Raw genomic sequence first — 20,490 nt, 5'->3', positions numbered from 1 at the left:
GAGACGGTCCACACGGACCTATTTAGGAAACCCTTAGGTGGGCTTTCCCTGAGCCAGTCCCTATTTTAAGCCCTTCACTGTCAGTCAGCCCCCAAAACAGCCGTACGATGTGTCTACCCTTACTCCCATTTTGCAGAAGATACAGACGCGCACAGGCGAAGCCACTTGCGGGTTTTGTCCACCAGGTGGCGCGCTTGTGCTCCTTCCGTTTGCTGTGTTGACCCTATAATGGTGCGGGACCTGCCCTCGGTGGGCAAGCGCAGCCCCTCCCGTTCTGTTCCTGGCTGTGTAGTACTCCACGCTGGCCGTCATTCGCTCAGCCCTTACCCGGTGCAAATGACCCCTTGGGTGGCTCCTTACTCCGTAGTGGCCGCTTCTCCCCGGGAGGTGGGGAGTCGCAGAGGTGAACGGTGTTGTTGGAATTCATTGCGCGGCTCTTGCCGCCCTAAAGGCTGGAGTTTGCTCCCCTTTTCCAGACGGGGAAGCTGAGGGCCTGGAGAGGGGCTGGCGTAGGGCCGAGCTCTCAGACTGGCCAGTGCAGGGGCCGGGCTGGGAGGGGGCCTCGGCGGCCCTCCGGGCGGGGGCGGGGGCGGAGCCTTGGGGGGCGGGGCCCTCAGCCTCCGCGCCGGCGCCGATCGTCGGGCGCCCCCCCTTCCTGTGCCCCGAAGTCCGCGGCGGTGGCGTCCAGAGCCCGCAGCCGCATAGAGCCGGAGCCGAACGGGTGGCGGCGCCATGGCGTGCGCGGGGCTGCTCACTGTGTGCCTGATCCGGCCGCCTGCGCCGGAGCCCCCGCGACCCCCCGCGCCCGCGCCGGCAGCCGGATCCGCAGGACACGCGCTCTTCCAAGACGTGAGTGGGGAGCGGGCCGGGGGCGCCGGCGCTGTGGCCCTGGGGGTGGTGTCTCTCGCGGTGTCTCTCCAGGTCTCTGTCGTATCTCTCCCTGTGTCTCCCTGGACTCTGTCTCTCACTGCCCCCGTCTCTGCGGCTCTCTCACTCTGCTTTTCCCTGTCTCTATGCCCGTCTCTCTTCCTCCAGGTCTGTTGGGGACCCTGCCGCTGCCTCTGGGTCTCTGCCTCCGCCTCTGGGTCTCTGCCTCTCTCACTATCTCTCTCTGACCCTGCTGTCTGTGTTTCCGTGTGTCTCCCTTATCTTTATCTCTCAGCCTTTGTGTCCCATTCTGTCTCTCATGCTTTCTCTCTTTATCTCTCCTTGTCTCTGGTTCAGTGTCACTGTCCCTCCTGCCCCCCAACCCGGAACAACCCCATGTATGTGTCTGGCTGCGGGGGGGGCGCTGTCAACCCTTGATCACAGGAGCAGTCACAGTGCCCCTTTATGGCAGCTCGGGTCCAGGTTGACCCAGGCAGGGGGGCCTGGAAGAGGAAGCAGTCCCCTGACTCCTGACCTGGTGCTGACCCAGAGTCCCTTAGATCCAACCCAAGGATCCCACAGTTGGTCGGGGCTGCCCACAGTCACTCTCTGTGGTCTGTACACCCTCTCCTGACTGGCAGGTGGCCCTGCAGCCCCTATGGACACCAGCGTGGAGCAGCCTGGCCCGACCTCGGTCACTGCCCTGAGCCCCTTCCCCACCTTTCACCCCAGCCCTCAGTCCGTCCTGTGCCTCTCATGCCCCCACTCCCAGAGGTCCCTGCCAGTGGGAAAGGCTGTACTCCTGCCCCCTCCCCACTGTCCCTAGTGACTCAGCACTTGGCCACAGTCCTCCCAGCTGGAAGGGACCTGACCCTCCCACTTCCCAGATGGAAAAACCAAGGCCTGGAGGGTTAGGGATATGTCTGAGATCACACATGGAGGCAGGGGCACACTAGGGTGTGGCCCTAGGTGTCCTCATTCTCAGCTTAGCACCCCTCCCCCACTCTCACCCCCGTGTGTCTCCAGGCTGCTGGGCTGCTGTGTGGACCCCGAGCCAGTGGCAGACCTTCTCTGAGTCAGGCTTCTGGCTAGGGATTACATTCATCCCTGAGCCTCACTGACCCAAGAAAACAGTCAGAGGGAAGAGGTATTCAGGACCTGGAGCTGATAGGGGCTCTATGTCCAGGCTTTGGCCTGCCCCTCCTTGCCAGGCCTGCTGATGTCCTATTTGCTGGGCTGCTTTGGGTGACCTGGGAGTCTCTGGTCCCTAGGGGAGACAGGGACCAAGTCTTGACTCTACTCCGCTCTTGTTGCCTCTGTTGCCCTTCCTGTCTGCTTCTCCATGAATACAGTCTGTCCACCCTTGCACGTACACACACACACACACACACACACACGCACGCACGCACGCACACAGGCCTGCCCAAGACCCTCATACTGAGTTGGCCTCATAGGAAGCCCCAGCCCTGGAAGGGTTAACCCTGGGCTGCTCCCCTGTGTGCTAGTGGGAAAACAGTCACCCACAAAGAAAGGACTAGCCACTACCTGCATGTCAGAGTCTTCAACAAGCTCACAGAGACACAGCCCGGAGTGGGCAGAGTCTGGGACAGACCATAGCCACACAGCAGAGTTGGGGTTCAGGTCTGGGATGGGTGCCCAGGATACTCAGGCCGCATCTTGGCCCATCTCCCCACCTTCCTCAAGCTGGGACCGTTCGAGGGCTGATGCATCAGACAGAACTTGGGACTGACTCTGGGTGTGGGAGGTGAAGGTGCAGAGAGCTGGCTTGGAGCACCCCCCACGAGGCCAGGCCCGCAGAAGTGAGCAAGCAGTGGGGCCCATTGTGTGCTCTTCCTGTGCTCACCTTGCTGGAAAAGCTCCTGCAGGGCCGAGCTGGGCAGGGAGCTGGGACCATGCTGGGCAGGAGGAAGGGAGACGCAGGGGGCAGGCCAGCCACCTGGGGCTCTGTTGAGTTGGGTGGGAGCCACTTGCCTCCCAGCTCACAGCTCCCATCCATGCCCTTTTGTCCTTTAGGTTTTCCGCAGAGCAGACAAGAATGGTGAGTGTGGTTTCCCCTGGGTCCCACAGTGGGGGCATGGGTGACGGACATCAGGGAGGCTCAGGGGAGGGTTGGTGGTTTGGGGGCACAGTCTAGAATGGAGAAAAATCTTGAGAGGACCCAAATCAGCAGAATGAACCCAGGTGTCCTTCTCGGAGGAAGTGTTGTTTTGAATCAAGTTTGGCAGGATGGAGAGTGGAGGAAATGTAACTTAGCCAGAGGCTGGGGGTGGGGGCTTATTTTCATGCAGTGCCCTGGCACACTGGGGGGTACTTCTCGTATATGACCTTATGTTGTCCTCACAACTGCAAGCTAGGTGAGAATTCTTCACCCCATTTCACAGACAAAGGAGCAGGGGCCCAGGGAGGTAAAGCAGGCTGCCTGAGGTGGTGGGCCTTGAGCCCAGGTCTAATGTGATGCTTGGCCCCAGGCTCCCTGTGTGAGGGGCTTGGAAGGGTGTGGTCACGGAGATGAGGCCCTGTGGGGGCTTTTATCTTAGATTTTTAGAGTGCTCAGTAACTTTCCACATTACCAACCATCTGGACACAGGGAGGGCTTGGGCAGGATAAAGCTAGGCCCAGGGAATCAGCTCCTCCTACCCTGGGTCCTGGGCAGTCTCAGACTCTGGTCTGGCAAAACCTTGAAAGCTAAAGCAGGAGCCATTAGGGGACCCTGCAGGCAGCTTGCTGCGCATAGATGACTCAGAGCAGCCCACGGTACCTTGATTGGCCAGTGGAGGGTCCGAGCTGAGCCAGCCCGTCAGCCTCGACCTCACTTTCATCTGGGGGCTTCAGACCTGTTTATGTTTCAGCCTCCTTGAGAGAGGATTGTGTCCCCACCCCTTGCCCCTTCTCCCTGGGTCTCTTCAAATTGGTGGAGACCATTTGTTCCAACCGGTTCATCAGGGCACATGGTCTCATTTGGATCCTGGCATCTTGTCTGGGGAAGTTCAGACCCTCCCCCAGCTCCACTCTCCCCACCCCATCTGCTTAGAGACCTCGCAGGTAGCGCTCTCGGCCTCTGCTACATGTGCCCTGCGGATGGGGAGGGCTTTCCCTCCTGAGCCAGCCTGCTGCTACTTACAGGGGCTCCACTCTTAGGAAGCTCTTATCTGACTCCCTGTGGCTTCTCTGTGAAGGGCCTGGGTCCAGAGCACGGAGGTCCCCTCCACCCTGGAGCCACACTGGCCAGCATGTGGGGCAGAGACCCAGCCCCGAGTCCTCCAAGTGACATGATCTGACTGTGACCCAGGCTGTTGTTCATTTGTTTCTTCATTTGGCAAACATTGAGTCCGTACCCAGTGCCACATGTGTACTGCCCTGTCCCTTGGGTGCCTGCAAAGTGGGCCCTGTTGCTTTAAATGGGCACCTCTGGGGGCCCCAGCCCTTTTGTCCCCAATGGCCAGGCCTCCCATCAGCTCAGAATCCCATTCCACTTGGCTGGGTGTTTGTGAGATGCTGCAAAGCCTTCAGTGGGCCTGGATCTTGTGGCAGGGGTTCAGCCAGGGTCAGGGATACTGACTTGGCTCTCTGTCCACCCACCCTGCCCAGATGATGGTAAGCTCTCATTTGAAGAATTCCAGAATTACTTTGCCGATGGGGTTCTCAGCCCCGGGGAGCTGCGAGAGCTGTTCAGCAGTATTGATGGGCATCCCGCTGAGTGAGTACTCAAGGGGGATGTGTGCACCGCATGTAGATGTGAGGCCAGGCTGTCCCAACCCCACTGTGTCTCCTGCTGCTTTGGTTCCTTATGGAGGATGAGGGGGGCAGAGGGAGAGGGGTGCCAGGGCTCAGTGCCAACTTTACCCACCCACCTACCCCCTCCCTGGCTCCAGCCTTGCTCATCACACTGCTTCCAGCTGGGACCCCAAAATAGCCAGGCCTGAGTCACCACCTATGGTTCAGCCCACAGGTGTCCCCTCTTCCAACTCCTGCTTCCTGCAGGGACCAGAGGATGCCTGGGGACAGCTGGCCCCCGCCTGCTTCCACCCATGGATGCAGGTGCTTCCACATCTATAGGCCTTAGTGCGAGTTTGCTTGCCTTCTCTCCTGCTTCCTCACACGGGTGCACACACATGCACAGCTATCCCTCCCTCTTACTCCCCTTCCCCCCATCTCCTTAGAATAAATCCTAGGCTCCCATGTCCTCCCATGTCCTCAGGCTTGGGCTGGACCCTTTGTCTGCAGTGCTACCTCCTAACCACCACCAGATACTCCAGTCAGATTTCTTCTCCTTCAAGGCCTAACTTAGGCAGCCCCTCCTCCAGGAAGCCCTCCCTGACCTACCAAGTAATACTCCATGCCTTCTCTGCATTTCCGCAGACCTGGGACCTGGCTCCCCCTTCCCAGCTCTAACCACTCCTCTCTGGCCTGTGTTCATATCTGCCTCCCCGGCCTGAAACCCCTTTGGAGGCAGAGAGTGGGACTGAAATTTTGCCCTCAGGGAGTGTTTGGCGGGCTGATAGTACCCGTGCTCCCCCTCTCTGTCCACTGAGCAACTTAACCTGGGGTGGAGTCAGAAGTTGCCTCCTTGTCGGCCTGAGCTGGGCAGGAAGAGGAGAGGAACATTGGCTTCAAAGTCCCAGTTTACCAGGCCCAAGTCAGCGGGTCTGAAGGGCGCCTTCTCTTTTCCCTGTAGCAATTTGGAAACGGAGAAACTGTGTGGTGAGTAGGCCCATGGGAGCTCTTGTCTCCCGGGACCCCTGGGCAGGTGGGTGTGATGAGAGGCTGTTGCTGGTGTCCCATGGAACAGGATCGGCTGGGCTCAGGGTATGAGGCCTGGTTGGCTGCTGGGGAATTCCAGCTTGTAAATGGGGGCGTGGGGGTCCGGGAACCTTTGAGCACCTCCTCTGCCCTCAGACTACTTCTCTGAACACCTGGGCGTCTATCGGCCTGTGCTGGCTGCACTGGAGTCGCTGAACTGTGCAGTGCTCACTGCCATGGACACCACCAAGCTGGTGAGTAGAGGGGCTGATGGTGAGTGGCCCAAAATGAGGGCACGGGGTGTCTGCTGTGCTGTGGCAGCCTCCACCACTGGGCTCAGGGCTGTGGAGCTAGAGGCCTGGGTTCTAATCCCGGCTCCCACTTTCTGGCTGTGCATCTTTACCTCTCTGGGCCTCAGTTTCCTCATCTGTAAACTGGGCATGATAATAGAACCTACCTCCAGACATTTGTTGTGACAATTAAACGAGAATGAAGGCAGGGATTTTTGTCTGTCTTGTTCTCTACTCTATTCCCAGCACCGAGACCTCTGCCTGGCACGCAGTAGCCACGTCACACCTGGAGCTGCTGCTGCTACTGCTTTTATTATTGACCAGACCTAACTGTTGTGGGGTATGAAGGCCAGCTCCCAGCAGGGATGGGCTGTGGGGGAGGGCACGCTCACACACATCCAGACGCTCGTACTGGTGTGTGGAGCTTGGTTGGGGGGCAGCCTAAGGACATGCGTGAGTAGGCAGGCGTGTGTGCACCCATGTGTTGGTGTCTGTGTATGGACACGTGCGCACAAGCATAAACAGTGCTCATGGCCCGGGCTCCAGGCCCTTGGATGGTATTTTAAAAACACCAAAAGGCACCCCTCCCTCTGTGTTCTTTTTAAGAAATGTCTCCACCTAAGGGGGTGAGGAAGGAACAGTGAGCAGGCCTGGGATTGTGCCTGACCTCACTTTGAGGCTCTCAGCAAGTTGATGATCATCTGAGGACAGGGCTTCCCCTTCTGGTTGCTTTCACATGGGATTTAGTAGTTTTTCAAACAGTCATCCCTTGGGGCCTGGCATGGGATGGGAATCCAAATGGTATATGATGAGGGGTTGGTATGTTATGATGACTTCCATATCTGTGGCCTGGACACAGGTGGGGGCATCGCCTTCCTTGTTGCCATGGAAACAGGGCCCTGGGGGTGGGCCCCTAGACTGGCATTCTCTGAACTGGCACTGGTTAGTGGGGATTCAAACTGCAGGTCAAAGTAAGGGCCCCAGGGGTCCTGACCACCTCCTCCTGGCCCAGAAAGGGGTAGAGGGTGACTCATCACCACACGACTCTGCCAGCTCCAATCACTGAGCCTTTTATCTGGCACTCAATGCCTCTGATAGAGCTGCAACTCAGCCTGCCAGGTGTCTGCCTCTGCACCCCACCCCCCAGTCCAACATGAGTCAGTTGAACACTTCATGCACCAGCCTGGAGCCACATTCCTGGTACATGGCCCGGGTCATCCAGTGGCATTGGAAGGAACGCAATGAGGCCACCATGGAGCCGCCTGTCCACACTGCTGTGCCACGCCCGGGTTTGGCCACCAGGCGAGGCTGCAGTGCCCCATAACCATGCCGCCGGCACTGGGCTTCCAGCTCCATCTCCAGGCGCTCAGGGAAGCCAGGGAAAAGCGTGGAGCCACCGGCCACCACCACGGTGTTGGCCAGCCGTGTCCGTAGTGTTGTGGGCATCCTCTGCAGTGCCCGGAAGGCCAGGGTGGGCAGTCCCGGCTCAGCCTGGCCTAGCAGACCCGGCTGGAAGATAGGTTCCGGGCAGCGGAAGCGCTCACTGCTGAGGCAGACAGAGCACCCATTGCCTAAGTAGAAACTGACAGGACGGTGGCGGGCAGGGTTACGGAGGTCACCCTCGAAGTCCAGCGACACATAGCAGCAGCGCTTCTTGAGCTGTGTGATGACCTTGCGGGGCAGGGCATGCAGTCGTTGATCGGGGCAGGCTGCCACCAGCAGGTCCCGCAGGTAACGCGACAGAGTACTGCCTGCCACGTCCAGCCGGAAGGTGGCCTCGTGCCACGAGTGACCCGCATAGATGGGTGTGGCGTGGCACACGCCAGCGCCCGCCTCCAAGGCCAGCCCGCTGAACGTGCCGACAGAGCAGAGCGCCAGCAACGCGGTGCTGGCTATGTGGCACGCGGGCACTGCCAGGGCCTCGAACAGCAGCTCGGCCACCCTCTCGCGGCCCGCGGGCGGAGCCGACGGCGAGTCGCTCACCAGCACCGGCCACTGCTCTGGGCACACCCGCAGGCCGCCCACCAGCAGGCGCTCCCACAGCCCCTCCAGCGCCTCCCAGTCCACCACCACGCCGTGCTTGATGGGGTGCGCCCGCGCCACGCCGCCCGCCAGCTCACAGCCGGGCAGCACGGGCCAGTCCCAGCTGGGCACCAGGCTGGAGCTCTTCAGTACCAGGCGCGGCTGCTCCTCGCCCGCGAAGCCCGCCTTGGTGAAGCCCGAGCCCTGGTCCACCACCACCGCGACGCGGCCCAGCGAGGGCAGCCGGCGGACCCGGCGGCTCCCGGACAGCGACGCCACCTTCGGGCCGGCCACGCCCTTCAGCCCAAAGCTCCGCCCCCGGCGTGAGAACCCCGCCTCAGCTGGACTTGATGGTGGCCCGCCTTTCAGCTCTTGGCTCTGCTTCGTGGGCCTACGGCCCCGCCTTTCTGCGCTAGAGAACTATCGCTCTCATTCCTTGGGCTCCGCCCTCTGGTCCTGAAGTCCCACTCTTCTGGCCGGAGTGGAGGTCTCTTTTCAGCTCTTGGCTCCGCCCCTGGGCCTGAGGCCCGACCTTTGGTTCGTCAGTCTCCGCCCTAACTGGGCTCTGGCTCAGTCCCTCTTGGTCCTCCTCTGGCTCAAGGCCCCACCCCGTCTCTGAGGACTCGCCTGGGTGGTGCGGCTCCGCCCCCTAAGTAAGCGCTTGCTGAGGTGGACGATGAGAGGGTCGCTTTAAGAGATTGAGAAGCGTCCAGGAGCAGCTCTGAGAATGAAGGGGTCTTGCGGCAATGTTTTCCTGACATATATCCCCCTTGGGGACCCAGGAGTCCACTTCTCAACTGGGCTTGACCCAAGTATTGTAGCTCCTGGTCGTGGAGTTTGGAGGGGGTGGTCAGAGAAGGAAGGAAAAGAACTTGGACTCATTGTGACCTCAGTTCTCAGCACCTGCCGCGCTTTCGCAGCCTCTACCCTGATGAAAACATCTCAGACCCATCCTCTCTCCTGGGACAGGGTCAAGGGCAGTGATTTTGACATCCAGGGGTCTGGCCTCAGCCGCTCAGCCCAACCAATTTGATTCCTTCCCCAAACCACTTCGGATTATCTGATGTGCTCTGGCCAAATGTGCGGCCCCTTCCCTCTCAACGCTGAAGAGAAAGCTCTTAATCATGGCTCTCCAGCCACCCTGAAGATCTTAGCCTTCAAGGGCCCAGGTAGCCCACAAAGGGATCCTACCTTCAGGGGCTTACAAACATGGACTTGAGTTTGAGACTCAGTGCTGAGGCTGACTCACTGTGCACTGAGCAAGTCCTAATCTCTCTCTGGGCTCAGTTACTTCCTCCGAAAGGCGGTCGTCCTCACACACAGGAAATAGTCCACGTCTTGTCTCTGCAGAGTCTCTTTATTCTCTTTAGGACCATTCTGGATGCAAGTTGAAGACCCATTCCGGTGAGCTTAAGCTAAAATACGGACTTTTATCACAAGGGTCTTGTATGTCTTATGGATACCAAGGCAAGGGTGAAATCAGGTTTTAGGAAAAGACTGGAATCAGGGCCTGACTGTCGGCCTGTGGGGGACCCAAGATGTGCACTGGCTCTGCGTTCTGGTTCTATTCTTCTCAAGACTGGCTTCAGCCTGTGCACGTTCCTGTAGAAAACATAGTCTCCTACAGCTCCTAAATTACAGACCTAGGGAAGGGGCTGAGAGGACCAGCTTGGGCCAATTGCTTATGCCAGGAGGTGTGGCCACATTGAGGAACGTGGTTACCCTGATTGTAACCATGTGGATGGTAGGAAAGGGTCAGTTCTCACAAAGCAGCAGGGGAGATGCTATGGGTAGTACAGCCTCCAGCCTGATGCAGGTGATGTGGTGTTGACACTGACAAAAGTGTATCTTCAGCAGAAGCTGTGCCTGTGGTTTTAGTGAACTGGGACCTTCACCCCTGATGCATCTGCCCCCAAAGGGGGCATTCTGATGTTGGTCTCCAGTGGAATGCAGGCTGCAGGTTTGGCAGGGCTGGAGGGGATAGGGTCCGGAGCTGGGTTTGGGACCCAGGAGAGAGAGAAGCAGCTGGGTCCCGCCCACAGAAAGCATGCAGGGCCTCTTGTGGGTGAATTAGGGAGGTGAACCTCGAATTGAAGACCACAAGTGGCAATATGGCCAGAGCAGGGGTGAGGGTGGAAGTCACTAAGAAGCCCTAGAGGCGAAGACCAAGGCTGGGGGTCTGGACCTGTACATCCCAGTAATAAGTTTGGGCGTTTCCCTGTGCACAGCGGAGAACCAGTGTGAGCTTATGAGCGGGAGCGTGAACTGCCCTACAGACCGGTGGTTTGGAAGAAGCCTTTGGTTGCAATGTGGGGAAGAGGATGGGACAGGGTAATTTGGGAGACAAGTCACTGAGGTGCCTTGAGGGTTACCAAGCAGAGTGGGTTAGGAGTGAGCGGTCAGAGGACCAGGGACCCCAGCCTCTCCTCCTGGGTGCTCTCACAGGCAGAACGTTGAGTCTAAGCCTCAAACTATGCTGACCGTGAGACTGTCACAGTTCTTCCCCAAGGTGGTGGCTTTTTGCCTGGGCCCTTCCCTCAGCTTAAGAAGGACCTGTGAGTGCTGGAGACTCTTGGAGCTGCCTGGCCTCTGCTGGAAGCAGGCCCCTCCTCCTAGCGTGGCCAAGCCTGGGTTTGCCCAAGCTCTCTTCCATTGGGCCTGCAGAGCCGTCAGGATCTGACCCGGGCCTGGAGCTGGAGGGGAGAGGAGCAGCCTCCCTCCACTGTGGCACGGTGACACCCCCCCCCCCCCCGCCCCGCCAGCCCGGAATAGGGGTTCTGACTCTTGGGTCACAAGAAAGGAGGAAGCAAAAACCGCCTTGGCTCCAGGCCATGGCTGTGGCTCTGCCTTCAATACGCCTGTTCTCCCCTGTCTCGCTCAGGGCCTCAGTTTCCCCCACCCCAACTCTACGCCCCGATGCCTCAGACAGGGAGGGCTACAGGCGCCAGGGTTGCTATGCGCTCTTTATTGGTATGGACTGGGGTCCGGAGGTCCGGGCCAGGCACTCAGTGCCGCGGGCGAGGGCAGCGGCGCCGCTTGCTCGGCTGCTCCTAGGCAGGGTAGGCGTAGCGGCCAGCCTTGCTCTCCGTCAGGAGACGGGCGACAAGCCGCCGCCAGCCATGCGCGGCCTTGGCCCCGCCCCCCACGCCGGGCCCGCCCGCGGGCCCGCCCGCCACGCGGCGCTCCTCCTGCTGCAGCCGTGCGTCCAGCAGCCGCAGCAGCAGCTTGACTAGGATCGTCTTCGTTTCGCGCCCACGCGCGCTCTCGCGCCGCTCAGCGCCGTCGCCCGCACCTTGCAACGTGGGCGCCGCCGCCTGGGAGCCCAAGGGGGCGCCCGCCGCGTCCTCACCCGGCCGCCCGGGCCGCGCGCCGGGGCCCGCCGTCGCCTCGGCTAGCTGCTGCCGCTTATCCAGGCGGAAAAGCAGCACGATCTTGGTCTGGGGGTGGGGCAGGGGCGTGAGGGGAAAGAGCACCCCCCCCACCTTCCTATCGGGGACCCTCACCCACCCGGGTTCTATCTCCCAGGACCCTGCCCCCTCTACGTTTCCGGGACTCCTGCCATCCTCCCAGCCCGGGCAGGGGGAGGTGGGGGAGGCAGGCACCCTGCCCCCCTCGCCCGGGATCCTGCCTCGCCCCTGGAAACCCTCACCCCCGCCCCTTCCAGGCTGACCTCCTGAGACCTCACTCCGGTCACGTTTATGAAATACGCTGCCTGCCCTCCCAGCCTCGATGCTGAGACCCTCACCCACCCCGGCCCCGGTCCAGGGCCTCTGCCCACTTGAGGAGGGGGAATGGAAAGGGGGCATAAGGGAACTCCCTGTGCCCATAGCCCCAGTGGCACCAGCTAGGGCTGATTCGCCATGCCAGGACCTCCACCCATCTGTCCACCGTTGGGAGAATCCCCTCCTGCTCCCCCTCCTAGGCTCTCAAGTCTCATCCACCTGGTTTCTGGAATACCTGCTCTCCCTTCCGGGTTATTAGGAGCCCATCCACACCCACGAGGGTTCCTGGGATCCTCATCCTCAGAAGGGGTTCTCTAACCCCTTCCATGCCCCACAAGGCCTAGAGTCTCAGCATCCCCTCCTGTCCACCTGTCCAGGTCCCCTGAACTCCATCTGCCCCTTGCCCCCCTGGGACTCACACTCGGCTTCTTCCACTTGAGGTGGTTGAAGAACTGCTGTTTCCGCCAGGCCTTGTCCATGTCAGGTGGCCTCTCCTTGCGGGCCTGCTTGGGCACTTTGGTCCTCTTGTGGGACCTGTTGTTTCCCATGGCAGGGCTGGTCACCACTGGGGGGGCCCGGCCCATGCTGCCTCTGCCCTGCCCTGCCCTCTCTCTGGCTGGGGGTCCCTGCCCAGGCTCTGTCCCAGAGAGGCCACATTGTGACCTCATGGGTCAACCTTACCAGCTCCGGGCTCCGAGCTGCTCCTCCCAGAACACACGGGCCAAGCTCGGCTCCATTTACTCTGTCTGTGACTTCTGGCCTTGGTTTCTCAGCTGTAAAACTGGGCTAATGACCATAAGTGAGGCGATGCTTGTAAGGTGCTTAGTGGTGAGGAGAGGAATTTCTGTGACCTGGGTTTGAATTCTGACTCTGCCGCTAACTAGTTGTGTGACCTTGGCCAAGGTAATCAACTTCTGTAGGCTTCAGTCTTTTCATATGCAAAATGGGGTCAATTATGTTTCCTGTAAATTATTACGAGGATTAAATGAAACTCTGCTTAGAAACAGGGCCTGACGCAGAATGGGTGCTTGTGTCAGCCAGGTTCTTTGGTTGTAAACAACAGAAACTGATCAGTCATCTTAAGCACCAGCAAGGGAATTTATTGGAAGGATTTCGGGAAGCTCAAAGAACGGCCAGGAAGTCTAGAGATCAGACTTGGAGAAACCCTGGCCTGTCTGAGAATGAGAGGTCCCAGCCCCACCTCTGTCCCTGCCCATCTGACGGCTGAATTGAGGCAGGTTATGGGCAGAAGACGAAGCCCTTGATGTAGGGTGCCTCTGGAGCCCTTTGTGGAGGGGCCACCACAGCTCCCCAGGACTCCCACCCTGTACTGTGTGTGTAGGTGGAGTGGGCACGTTTCTTGTTAGAATTATGTTTGACAATGAAAACAATGGCAGTTCTTTATTGAGAACTTATGTGCCAGGTACTAGGCTGAGCCCCAGGTAGGCGATAACTCACTGGAGCCTCTCAACAGCTCAGCGAGATGGCTATTACCATCCCTGTTTTATAGGTGAGGAAACTGAGGCACAAGGAGATGAAGGTAGCTGGGGAGTCTCTGAGCGTTCCAGGTGGGCAGCACAGGGCCTGGCACATGGTGGTCCTCCCTGTCTCTGCCTGCCTTGGCAAGGGCTGGGGGGAAATGGCAGTGTAGACGGGGATCAGTGCTGGTGTGTGTGTGTGAGGCCAGCGACCTGCTGTCTTGTATCTGCAGCTCCTAGTAAGAGGTGCTCAGTAAATGTTTGTTGCATGGATGAGTGAATGAACGAATGGATGAATGAATGAATACTAAGCCTGTGAGTTTGGGGCCAGCTGGTGAGTATGGCACCATATCACACTGTCATTTTGCCTCGTGGGTCAAAATTGCCCTGCCCCACCCGACCCAGCCCAGTCTAGCTGTGCCTGTGGCCTCACTGGCTGAAGGTGGGAGCCCCACCAGGGAAAGGGCCTTGAGGGCCAGACAATGGCAGATGCTTCTCTGTGAGCTGGCCTCATACCTCCCAGTAAGACAGGCCAGGCCCAGACAAGGAGGGGGTCCGGGGTCTGCTCCCCACCGAGTCCCAGTGCCTTTCTGCTTATGCCAGGTCTGCATGTCCTCTGCTCTTTAGGCTGCCACTGTTGCTCTGGTGAGCAGGGGGTGGGGCGCAGGGGGCAGCTCCCCATTCAGAAGTACATGCTTGGAGCCAGGAGATGCTGACCACGCCCCCTCTGCCCCCAGGAGTATGAGCGGGCCTCCAAGGTGGACCAGTTTGTGACACGCTTCCTATTGCGGGAGACGGTGAGCCAGCTCCAAGCCCTGCAGAGCTCGCTGGAGGGGGCGTCAGATACCCTGGAGGCCCAGGCCCACGGCCCACGGTGTGTGAGGAGCTCTGCCCACCTGCGGGTCCGGTTCATGAATGCCCCTTATCTCCATGTGTCAAGGCCCTCAGCTTTTATCATGTTCCATGTTCTAGCATCCTGGAGCCCAAATTCTTGTTCTTAGGCAGGGAGGCCAAGAGGGGTGAGCAGAGGTGGCTGGCTTTGAGGCTGGGCCTCAGTGTCCCGGGAAGCCTGTCTTACCCACCCAGGCCCGTGCTGGGGCCCCAGAGCTTGGCCCCGTGAGTCTGGGAGCAGTGGGCTGACCCTCCACTCCCCTCAGGTCAGATGAAGAGAGGGTGGAGGTGCAGAGCAGGCCCCGAGGCAGCCGGCGGGCAGGGCGCAGGGCCCTGCGGAGTGTCAGTCGGTCACCCACCTGGTCTCCTGGCTCCTCTGACACAGGTGGGTGTGCCTGCGGTGGGATGGGAGGGCACGGCATCCCCCAGGGCCCCAGTGTTTGCTCCTCCACTTTCCCTCAATTCATCCCAAGAAGCCCCCAGCCTGAGGGGGCCCGTGCCTGACCCCCAGGGCAGAGCTCAGAGGCTGAGATGCACTGGCGGCTCCAGATCAACCGTCTCCAGGAGCTCATCGACCAGCTGGAATGCAAGGTGAGTGGCCGTGTGGCCAGTGCCCCGTGCCTGTGGACCTTTTGGGAATCCACCCAAGCCAGGCACACGCCAGGGACCTGGCCCACGCTCTGCGTCCCTCACAGGCCCCCCGGCTGGAACCCCTGCACGAAGAGGAGTTTACCAAGGGGCCCAACTCGGTGAGTGTGTGAGAGGGGCAGGCAGCTGGGTGTGGGAGTTCGGGAGGAGATCATGAAGTGAGGAGGTTCACGGCCAGCTGCCCCCAGCCTCTGTCTTGTACATATGCCCCCTTCTCCAGGCTTGACCCAGCCCTTGTCCCCTGGGCCTGGCAGGCAGGTGCTGGGTTCTGGCCCTTTGCTCTGTGACCCTGCAGAACTCTGTCCTTCCATGGGCGTCAGTGTCCCTTGTCTACAGTTCTGAAAGCTGGGTCTGGAGCAGTGTGGGCAGAGGCTAACGCGGGCAGGAGGAAGGGGTGCCACACAGCAGGAGAGTGGGGCAGTGGCTGGATCGAGGCAGCAACCTTGGTGATGGGAAGAGGGGATGGAGTCAGGGAAGCTGGGGGCCAGGCTGGGGCAGGAGCCCGACCTCAGGGCTGGCTGGGTCTGGTGCAGGACAAGAAGGGTGGGGTCGTCCTGGAGGCCACAGCAGTCCCTCACCCCATGCCCTGCCCTACCGCACCCCAGCTGACCAGGCTGCCTCTCTTACCAGCACATCCTCGTGGCCCAAAGGCAGGTGCAGGTGGCAGAGGAAGCCCTGCAGGACTTCCACCATGCCCTGTGCTGCTACGTGGACTTCACAGGGGCCCAGAGCCATTGCCTGCAGTGAGTCCTCAGCCGGGTGGTGGGCCGGCCAAGGTCGGGGCGGGGGGTGAGCACGAGGAATGCTGGGACTGAGCGTCCCAGGCCAGGGCTCTCGTTAGACACCCCTGGCTAGGTGGGCAGAGGTGGTGGCAGCCCAGGCCTGGCCTGGCCGTCTCTTTGGCCCTGCAGTGTGTCTGCCCAGAAGATGCTGGACAGTGCCTCCTTCACCCTGTACGAGTTCTGGCAGGATGAGGCCTCCTGGAGAAGGTATGAGTGGTGGTCTAACAGCTAATGTTTATTGAGTATGTGCCCTGGAGTGAGTCAAGCCTGGGTTCAAATCATCCTCTCCTATTCACTGGCTGTGTGACCTCAGGAGAGTTACCCCTCTGAGCCCCAGTGGCCTCCTTTTCAAAATGGGAGTGATCATAGCTCCATCCTCTTATCACCTAAATGAGATGACATGTAAAGAACTGAACACAGTGCCAGGTACAAGGTAGGCGCACGATGAATACACACCTTTACCACTGTGCCACACCCTATGGCACAGGGCCTATGCCACACGCCTTGTGTGTTATTTCATGTAATCCTCCCAGTATCCCAGTGAAGTGCACACTATTGTCCCCATTTCACAGAGGAGAAAACTGAGGCTCAGAGCCACTACGAGGAAGGACTCAGATCTGAAACCAGGCAGCAGGACTGGGTGGGAGTGGGGAGCTTTTAACCATGTGGTCCTGATCCTTGGGGACCAGCTCCAGCCTTGGTCCACCTGCGGCCCTCCCCAGGCACCAGCAGTCCGCCTGCAGTAAGGCCTTCCAGCGCATCCTCATTGACCACCTGCAGGCTCCAGACACCCTCACCACTGTGTTCTTCCCAGGTGGGCTTCAGCTCCAACCCTCTCCACAGCCTTGGGAACTGGGGGGAAGGGCAGTGGGCACCTGATGGCCTCTGACTCCCCACCTCTGACCCTCAGCATCCTGGTGGATTATGAATAATAACTGAGCCTGACCTGCATAAGCCAAGGACCCTGGAGCCCTGCCTGCCTCCTTCTGGAGCTTCTGGACTGGTCAGCTCAGCTCAAGACCAAGGACGCTGCCACCTCTTATACCTGGGGCCTGGCTCTCAGAGGCCTCCCCTCCCAGAGCCAGCTGGCGGAGAATCTCTCAGCCCGGGGATCAGAGACTGGGCTGCTTGCTGTGTATTTCTTTCTTTAACAGTGTATTTTATTGCTCATAGCTTTGGCCTCTGAGGCACTCTGGCATCTGTCTAGCTCAGGAGCCTGGATTCTGGTCCCCTCTGCCCCTGCCTTGCTGTGTGACCCAGGGCAGGTCCCTTCCCTCTCTGAGTGGGCCTTGGGCTGTCTGGCTACCTAGTGGGTGCCTGCTTTCTTCTTGCTATCTCGGGGCCAGGCTTCTGCTCTTCCCCAACCAGCAGCAGAACCAGGGCTGATGCTCAGGGACTGTCCATACCCCCGAACCTCGACCCCCGAGGCTGGGCTGGATCAGTCTGCAGTCTGCAAGGACCTGGGTGTCCCCATCACCCTCCTGGGCTGGCAGGCTCCTGACTCTTTCAGCACCTGCGGCTGCACCAGAGCCCTCTGCAGGATCCTGGGTTGGTTTGCATGTCATTTGCATATCATTTGCATGCTCATGCCCACCCATACTAAGGGCACTATGGGAAGCCCCAAGGTGACCTTGCTAAGTAGCAATAATTTGGCTCCAGAGTCACCTGCTGCCCCCAGATACCTCTGAACCCCAGCCCAGGACCCCAGCCCAGAGGCAATAAAGGCAGTAGTCACCTCTGGCATCGTGTCCTCTCTCTCCCTTGGCAAGAAGGCCAGGCCCCCATTCCTGCTGATAGTGGGAACTTAATCACGGCCAATCCAGGTTTCCTCAATTCAGGACCCTCTCACCCCACAAACCCTGGTTCTAGGGTCGTTCCTGGGAAAGGAGAATGGACATGGGCTCTGCCTTAATCCACCCCAAATCCTGGGGGTTCTAGCTTCACCCCCCCTTCGTTTGCCAACAGGGTGTGGCATGGAGCTGGGGACGGGCCACAGAGCCCTCTCAGGGTCCCAAACAGCATGGCCGATCCCTGTGAGAAGACCTGTCCCCAGACAGAACCTCCCCCGCCCTTCCAGGCTGGATTTGTCACCACCCCTACCACCTGACAGAGCCATAGGGCAGTTCCAGGAGAACAATGGCTGAGTCGGTGCTGCCAGCTACTGGTGGAGCCTCCTGTGAGCCATCCTGGCGGAAGGGACTTGGGGCATGGAGGGAGGTGACCAACACGGAGGGAGGCGAGAGGTGGCTACACAGGATGCGGGCTCTAAAGGGGAGGCACGTGGCACAAGAGCAGAGGCTGGCCTCTGACCTCGTCTGGAGGGTGTTGGGGTCAGGAGTTTTTAGGCAGAAAATGCACAGGTTCAGGCTCTGAGCGGGAGGAGAGCTTGCCTCAGAACTGAAGGAAGCCCAGAGGCGGGCTGAGGCCAAGGCGGGGAGGCAGCAGGGCCTCAAAGGCACTTGGTCTTGAGGAAGCTGTGGTAGGTTTTAAGGGGTGACTGGCCCGTGGGCTGAGTGACATTTCCCCAATGTGCTTGACTGCCCTGGTGGCGCCAGGTCGTGGCTGGGCCCTGAGGCTTGGCCAGGAAGGCAGCTCAGGGTAGATGTCCTAGTTTGGGAGGTTTCCCCCCAGTGACCCCTGTAGGAGTTCAGACTTGGCAGGGACAGACAGGGCTGCTCCCACTGGCCTAGCCACCCAGGCCAGAGAACCAGCACGGGGGTCCCTGGGGGCTCCTCGGCCAGCATTGCACCAGGCTGCACCCCACTTCCTAGACTCCCGGCAGTTCCTAGAAAGTGCTGCCGGCACCTGAGTCTCTCAGGTCTGGGCAGCTGGAGGAGGTGTCAGTATGTCTTTGCTAGAGAAGAAGGCCATCCAGGAGGAAATAATCCTGCTTTCTGTCCTGTGCTCTAATTCCTTCCGTTCTGTTTCCTTTATGAAAACAGTACCAACAGCAAACCCTCAAAACTAAAAAACTTCCCGTTGCCTTCTTTGAACAAAGATGCTGAAATTCTTAAGCTCAAGCTGACACATCTTTGTTTTTTTTGCGGTACGCGGGCCTCTCACTGTTGTGGCCTCTCCCGTTGCGGAGCACAGGCTCCGGACGCGCGGGCTCAGCGGCCATAGCTCACGGGCCCAGCCGCTCCACGGCATGTGGGATCTTCCCAGACCGGGGCACGAACCCATGTCCCCTGCATCGGCAGGTGGACTCTCAACCACTGCTGCCACCAGGGAAGCCCAAGCTGACACCTCTTAAGTGGGTGCCACCCTTTGCCTGTCTCATCTCACCCTGCAAGGGTGTTCTGAAAGTTAACAGTTTTTTGTTTTTTGTTTTTTTTTAAGATGGGCTGCATCTTCCCTTCCTTGCTGAAAGCTTGGAGGTGCCAGGGAGGGTCCTGCATGTGGAGGGGAGAGTGTCAGTCCTACAGGGTTGGGGAAGGCCTCTTGGAGATGGTGATGTTGGGTTTGAGCTGTGAAAGAATAGTGTAGCAGTCTCCAGACAGATGTGAGGGGCAGACAAGCAGGGAGAATGTTGCAGACAAAGGGAGCAGAAGGAGGAACTGCAGAGTGTAAGGGATTGGAGGTGAGTGGGGAGGCCAGGCCAGAGGGAGTTCGAATGATGTCTTGCAGGTAATGGGGAGGCGGGGGGTTGCCAGACAGGGGAGTGCTGTGGGCAGGTGTGGAGCTGGACTGCAGACAGAAGCCTGGAGTTACAGCTACAGGGAGAACAAAGTTCTGAGCTGGGGCTATGGGGGTACTGAGGGCCCCAGGTCTTTAGGTGTGTCTACCTATCTCTCGCAAGCCCACATTCATTTCCATGCTGATATCCCCCCAGGCTCCCAGGTCTTGGCCACCATCATCTCTGGCCTGAAAGACTATGGCAGCCTCTTCACTGGGCTTCCCTTCTGTACTCCACCCCGCAACAGTCCATTCCCCATAAAGGAACAGAAAGAAGGGGTTTTCAAAACATCACGTGGTGACCATACTCCTCTGGCTAAGACCCTTCAATGGCACCCCCCTACCTTTAGCACCAAGGTCAAGTTTGATTTCTTGACTTGGCATTCAAGGCCCTTAGCAATCAATACCCACTCACATTATGTGCAGCCTCATCCCCCTAAAACAATCCAGCTGAGCTGGGCTATTTGCAACCTCAGTCCCTAGGTTTGCAACTCCCCTTTAGAACTTTGTTCCCTCGCATCCTCTACCCCATCCACTCTAGAATTGCCTCCTTAGGACTTCCCTGGTGGCACAGTGGTTAAGAATCTGCCTGCCAATGCTGGGGACATGGGTTCGAGCCCTGGTCAGGGAAGATCCCACGTGCCGCGGGGCAACTAAGCCCGTGCGCCACAACTACTGAGCCTGCGCTCTAGAGCCTGTGAGCCACAACTACTGACCATGTGCCTAGAGCCTATGCTCCGCAACAAGAGAAGCCACCGCAATGAGGAGCCTGCGCACTGCAACGAAGAGTAGCCCCCGCTCGCCACAACTAGAGGAAGCCCGCATGCAGCAATGAAGATCCGACGCAGCCAAAAATAAATAAATCCAAAAAAAAAAAAAAAACAAGAAAACAACCACTGGGCACCTGCTTTGTGGCAGGTGCCGGGGATGGCAAAATGTCCAGGGCTGGTGACAGCACCCAGGTCAAGGACAGGCAGAGTACTGAAGCTGGGAGATCCTGACTCCTTCTGCCAGCTGCCACCTCTACCCCTTCACCCATTCCCTGCACCTGCCTCCTCGCCTTCCTCCCACCTGTGCCGGTGACTCACCTGCATACATCAAAACCTGTCCTAGGGACTGGGTCAGTGCCAGGCCAGGTGCTGGAGAGACAGCAACAGTCTAGGTGGCTGCCACTGCCCTCCAGCTCTCAGAGAGAAATATGCACACCAAATCCCCTTAACACAGACCCTGATGGGTCGAAACAAAAGGCCTTCAAGAAGTTATTCTCAGGAATTCCCTGGCGGTCTGGTGGTTAGGACTCTGCGCTCCCACTGCAGGGGGCATGGGTTCAGTCCCTGGTCGGGGAGCTAAGGTC

At 59.2% G+C, this 20,490-nt stretch overlaps 3 protein-coding genes across 4 annotated transcripts; 1 reads left to right on the top strand and 2 right to left on the bottom strand.

Moving 5' to 3' along the window:
- Positions 1-624: 624 nt before the first annotated feature.
- Positions 625-17,201, top strand: NECAB3 (N-terminal EF-hand calcium binding protein 3). 2 transcript variants are annotated; one of them, XM_067707840.1, is made up of 13 exons: positions 626-849; positions 2,902-2,926; positions 4,477-4,585; positions 5,564-5,589; positions 5,785-5,882; positions 13,878-14,014; positions 14,298-14,416; positions 14,543-14,622; positions 14,727-14,780; positions 15,310-15,422; positions 15,591-15,668; positions 16,184-16,275; positions 16,372-17,201. In XM_067707840.1, the coding sequence occupies exons 1-13, from the start codon at positions 733-735 to the stop codon at positions 16,398-16,400; spliced, it is 1,077 nt and encodes a 358-aa protein (XP_067563941.1). In that variant the 5' UTR covers positions 626-732; the 3' UTR covers positions 16,401-17,201. The 2 variants fall into 2 exon arrangements, with proteins under 2 accessions (XP_067563942.1, XP_067563941.1); XM_067707841.1 differs by lacking the exon at positions 15,591-15,668 and having other exon boundaries at positions 625-849.
- On the bottom strand, positions 6,244-9,677 carry ACTL10 (actin like 10). The gene is made up of 2 exons (XM_067705204.1): positions 9,663-9,677; positions 6,244-8,237 (listed from the first exon to the last, which is right to left on the bottom strand). The coding sequence occupies exons 1-2, from the start codon at positions 9,675-9,677 to the stop codon at positions 7,077-7,079; spliced, it is 1,176 nt and encodes a 391-aa protein (XP_067561305.1). The 3' UTR covers positions 6,244-7,076.
- On the bottom strand, positions 10,946-12,267 carry C15H20orf144 (chromosome 15 C20orf144 homolog). Its single transcript, XM_067705202.1, is given in 2 exon segments — positions 10,946-11,377; positions 12,082-12,267. Coding segments are annotated over 2 exon segments (597 nt in total). The 5' UTR covers positions 12,247-12,267.
- Positions 17,202-20,490: the final 3,289 nt, after the last annotated feature.

This window comes from Pseudorca crassidens, chromosome 15 (assembly GCF_039906515.1).
Source record: "Pseudorca crassidens isolate mPseCra1 chromosome 15, mPseCra1.hap1, whole genome shotgun sequence".
Lineage (NCBI taxonomy): Eukaryota > Metazoa > Chordata > Mammalia > Artiodactyla > Delphinidae > Pseudorca > Pseudorca crassidens.
This window is presented reverse-complemented; position numbering and strand designations above follow the sequence as displayed.

What these genes read in the sequence shown, in the direction of transcription:
- NECAB3 (XM_067707840.1), top strand. Translation starts at nt 733, where the DNA reads ATGGCGTGCGCGGGGCTGCTCACTGTGTGCCTGATCCGGCCGCCTGCG. An exon ending in GACACGCGCTCTTCCAAGAC is followed by an intron (nt 850 to 2,901) that starts GTGAGTGGGGAG and finishes TTTGTCCTTTAG; the next exon opens with GTTTTCCGCAGAGCAGACAA. An exon ending in CCATGGACACCACCAAGCTG is followed by an intron (nt 5,883 to 13,877) that starts GTGAGTAGAGGG and finishes CTCTGCCCCCAG; the next exon opens with GAGTATGAGCGGGCCTCCAA.